This window comes from Brassica oleracea, chromosome C5 (assembly GCF_000695525.1).
Source record: "Brassica oleracea var. oleracea cultivar TO1000 chromosome C5, BOL, whole genome shotgun sequence".
Taxonomy (NCBI): Eukaryota; Viridiplantae; Streptophyta; class Magnoliopsida; order Brassicales; family Brassicaceae; genus Brassica; species Brassica oleracea.
The window spans coordinates 31,233,886-31,236,601 of record NC_027752.1 but is presented as its reverse complement, the minus strand read 5'-3'; the positions used below and the strand labels follow the sequence as shown (position 1 = coordinate 31,236,601).

Here is a 2,716-nt window from a genome sequence, read left to right as displayed (position 1 = left end):
ATATTTTATGTTTCTTGTTTTATTTTCTTGTTCTGATCTAATGTATTTACAAGTATTAATATTATCTAATTTCAACAATTTTTCATCTCTAATCTACAAATTAAAAATGATGAGAGCTATTTTTACTTCGAAATGCACTAGTAGATCTTATATGCATTACGAAAATCACTTTATGAAATAATACGATATTTTTATTGAAGTTTAATATTAATTAAGTTATTTTGCTTAAAGATTTATATTTTAATATAATATTTTATTAATTAATAATTTTGTAATATGTTTATATATGTGATAGTTATTTACAAAAGTTTTATGAATTTAAATTAGTTATAAGAAATATAAGGACCATATTATAAAATAAAAATAATTTTAAAGTTGAATTTGAAGTTTTGATTTTGGAGAATAACACTTTTAAACTTCAAATATAGAGTTTTGTAAATAGAGTTTTTTTTTTTTTGAGATGCTCTAATAATCTGAATGGGAGCTGAAGTGTCGTCGTTTGAGGGATTCGAACAAGAAAGGCATACAAAGCTCTCTCTCTCTCTCTGTGGTTCCTTCCGCTGTATGTCGTCTGCGTCCGCCATGTTTAGTCAATCTTCCGCTCAGCTTGTGCGACCTAACCTCGGATTTATGGTTTCGCCCTCTCAGAAGGCGTCGATCGCTTCTTCTTCGCTTCCTCGATTTTTGCGGATGGAGTCTCAATCTCAGTCTCAGCCTCGCCAATCTATTTCCTGCGCTTCTTCACCAAGCAGTAACCTTTCTCAGGCTAATTCTTCTTCCTTAATCGAATCAGGTCAGCTTTGAGACTATATACAGCTTGAGATGGAATCTCATTTCTTCATTGAACTCCTGATGATGGTATCCTCAAGTTTTTTTTTTGGCTCACTTAAAATCGTCTTTTTATGCGATCAGCTCGCATTGGAGAAGTTAAGAGAGTAACAAAGGAGACTAATGTGTCAGTGAAGATCAATTTGGATGGCACTGGAGTTGCAGATAGCTCCACTGGAATCCCTTTCCTTGACCATATGTTAGATGTATCCTTTCGGATCATGTTTTGATTCATTATTTGAACCATTTTGAGTAATGTTTGTCTTTTCACTTGCTTGGTTAGCAACTTGCTTCACATGGGTTATTTGATGTGCACGTAAGAGCTACTGGTGATGTTCATATCGATGATCATCACACTAACGAAGATATAGCTCTTGCCATTGGAACTGTAAGTTAGTGACATTTACTAGTTAGAACCTGCCAGCAATGGTTGTTATGTAATGAAACTACTGAGTATTTGTTCTTTGTTTGTGTGTGTGTCTAGGCTCTGTTGAAGGCGCTTGGTGAGCGTAAAGGGATTAATCGGTTTGGTGACTTCACAGCTCCTCTTGATGAAGCACTTATACATGTTTCCCTGGTAGAATAAAATATTATGAAAGTTCTCTGTTGCACATCTGTGTTTATTCTCTCATTGCTGCTTATGATGAAACGAAAACCTCTTTGCAGGACTTGTCTGGTAGACCATATCTTGGTTTCAACGTGAAGATTCCAACCCAGAGAGTTGGAAACTATGACACTCAGGTTCTTCAATCTTTCTATTTTAGTTATTTCTTTCGGGGTTTGTTTGATGTTTAGTTATAAATTTTGCAAACCTTTCTATTTATAGTTGGTGGAGCACTTTTTCCAGTCGTTGGTGAATACTTCCGGTATGACACTTCACATCCGTCAGGTACTGTCTTTCCAAATTTTTCCATTGGCAAACGATTTCATGAAGTGTTCTTCTGTAATCTGTTTTGGCAACTTTTTGAAGACAGTGTTTAATAGAAGTTTTTGTTACAACAGCTTGCTGGTGAAAACTCTCATCACATAATAGAGGCCACCTTTAAGGCCTTTGCCAGGGCTCTAAGACAAGCAACGGAGAATGATCCTCGCCGTGGTGGGACCATTCCCAGGTTTGACTTATCCTCCACGACATTCTATTGCACACACTTAGATAGGATAAATATCATAGACTATGCAAGACTCATTACGTCATATCTCGGTTTAAAAGCATATACTCTTTGTGATCCTGAGGACGTATTTGAGTGTGATTTTGTGGAATTTGCAGTTCAAAAGGAGTCTTGTCACGGTCTTGAGAGCTGAGCAATCAGAAGAAAACCTCCCAGATTCACTCTTTATCGAGTTCATCGTGAGTTAGAAAGTAAATTGGGTGAAGATCACACACTTTATCGGAAGATGGCTTCATCTCTATAATTAATCTGTCGATCAAAGAGTGTTTTGTATCTCTACATTTTGAAAAATCTCTTACCATTTCTGTATCAAACTCATAAACTTACTGCAACTTCAAAGAACCGACCAATTTGCTAGAAAAGGAAAATATCTTGTACAACGTTTTGAGTCTTGTCGGTAACCATTAGGCCTGGACTCGAATATCCATCTGAAAAATTTATTGAATGAATATTTAAGTTTCTGATTAGCTTCGATCTGGAAAACTTTAGATATCTAGAAACCGGATACCGAGAATTCTTTTAAATATTTGTACACTATTCGATCCATTAATTATATATATGTTTTTAATCTATATATAGCATTATAATTAAATAAATAAACTTTCATAATATTTCTTTAAAATAAAAATAATAATATCATACAAACAAACTAACATCTTTAAAATAAATTGTAATGCAAAACAAAAAAAATCGAATATTAACAAGCCTAATTATATATC

At 34.2% G+C, this 2,716-nt stretch overlaps 1 protein-coding gene across 1 annotated transcript; it reads left to right on the top strand.

The window, feature by feature from the left end:
• Positions 1-455: 455 nt before the first annotated feature.
• LOC106292583 (imidazoleglycerol-phosphate dehydratase-like) lies at positions 456-2,372 on the top strand. The gene is made up of 8 exons (XM_013728198.1): positions 456-793; positions 913-1,034; positions 1,112-1,216; positions 1,313-1,405; positions 1,495-1,569; positions 1,655-1,717; positions 1,831-1,940; positions 2,096-2,372. Exons 1-8 carry the CDS (start codon positions 478-480, stop codon positions 2,121-2,123), a joined length of 912 nt encoding a protein of 303 aa, XP_013583652.1. The 5' UTR covers positions 456-477; the 3' UTR covers positions 2,124-2,372.
• Positions 2,373-2,716: the final 344 nt, after the last annotated feature.

What these genes read in the sequence shown, in the direction of transcription:
- LOC106292583 (XM_013728198.1), top strand. Translation starts at nt 478, where the DNA reads ATGGGAGCTGAAGTGTCGTCGTTTGAGGGATTCGAACAAGAAAGGCAT. An exon ending in TCCTTGACCATATGTTAGAT is followed by an intron (nt 1,035 to 1,111) that starts GTATCCTTTCGG and finishes TTGCTTGGTTAG; the next exon opens with CAACTTGCTTCACATGGGTT. An exon ending in CGTGGTGGGACCATTCCCAG is followed by an intron (nt 1,941 to 2,095) that starts GTTTGACTTATC and finishes TGGAATTTGCAG; the next exon opens with TTCAAAAGGAGTCTTGTCAC.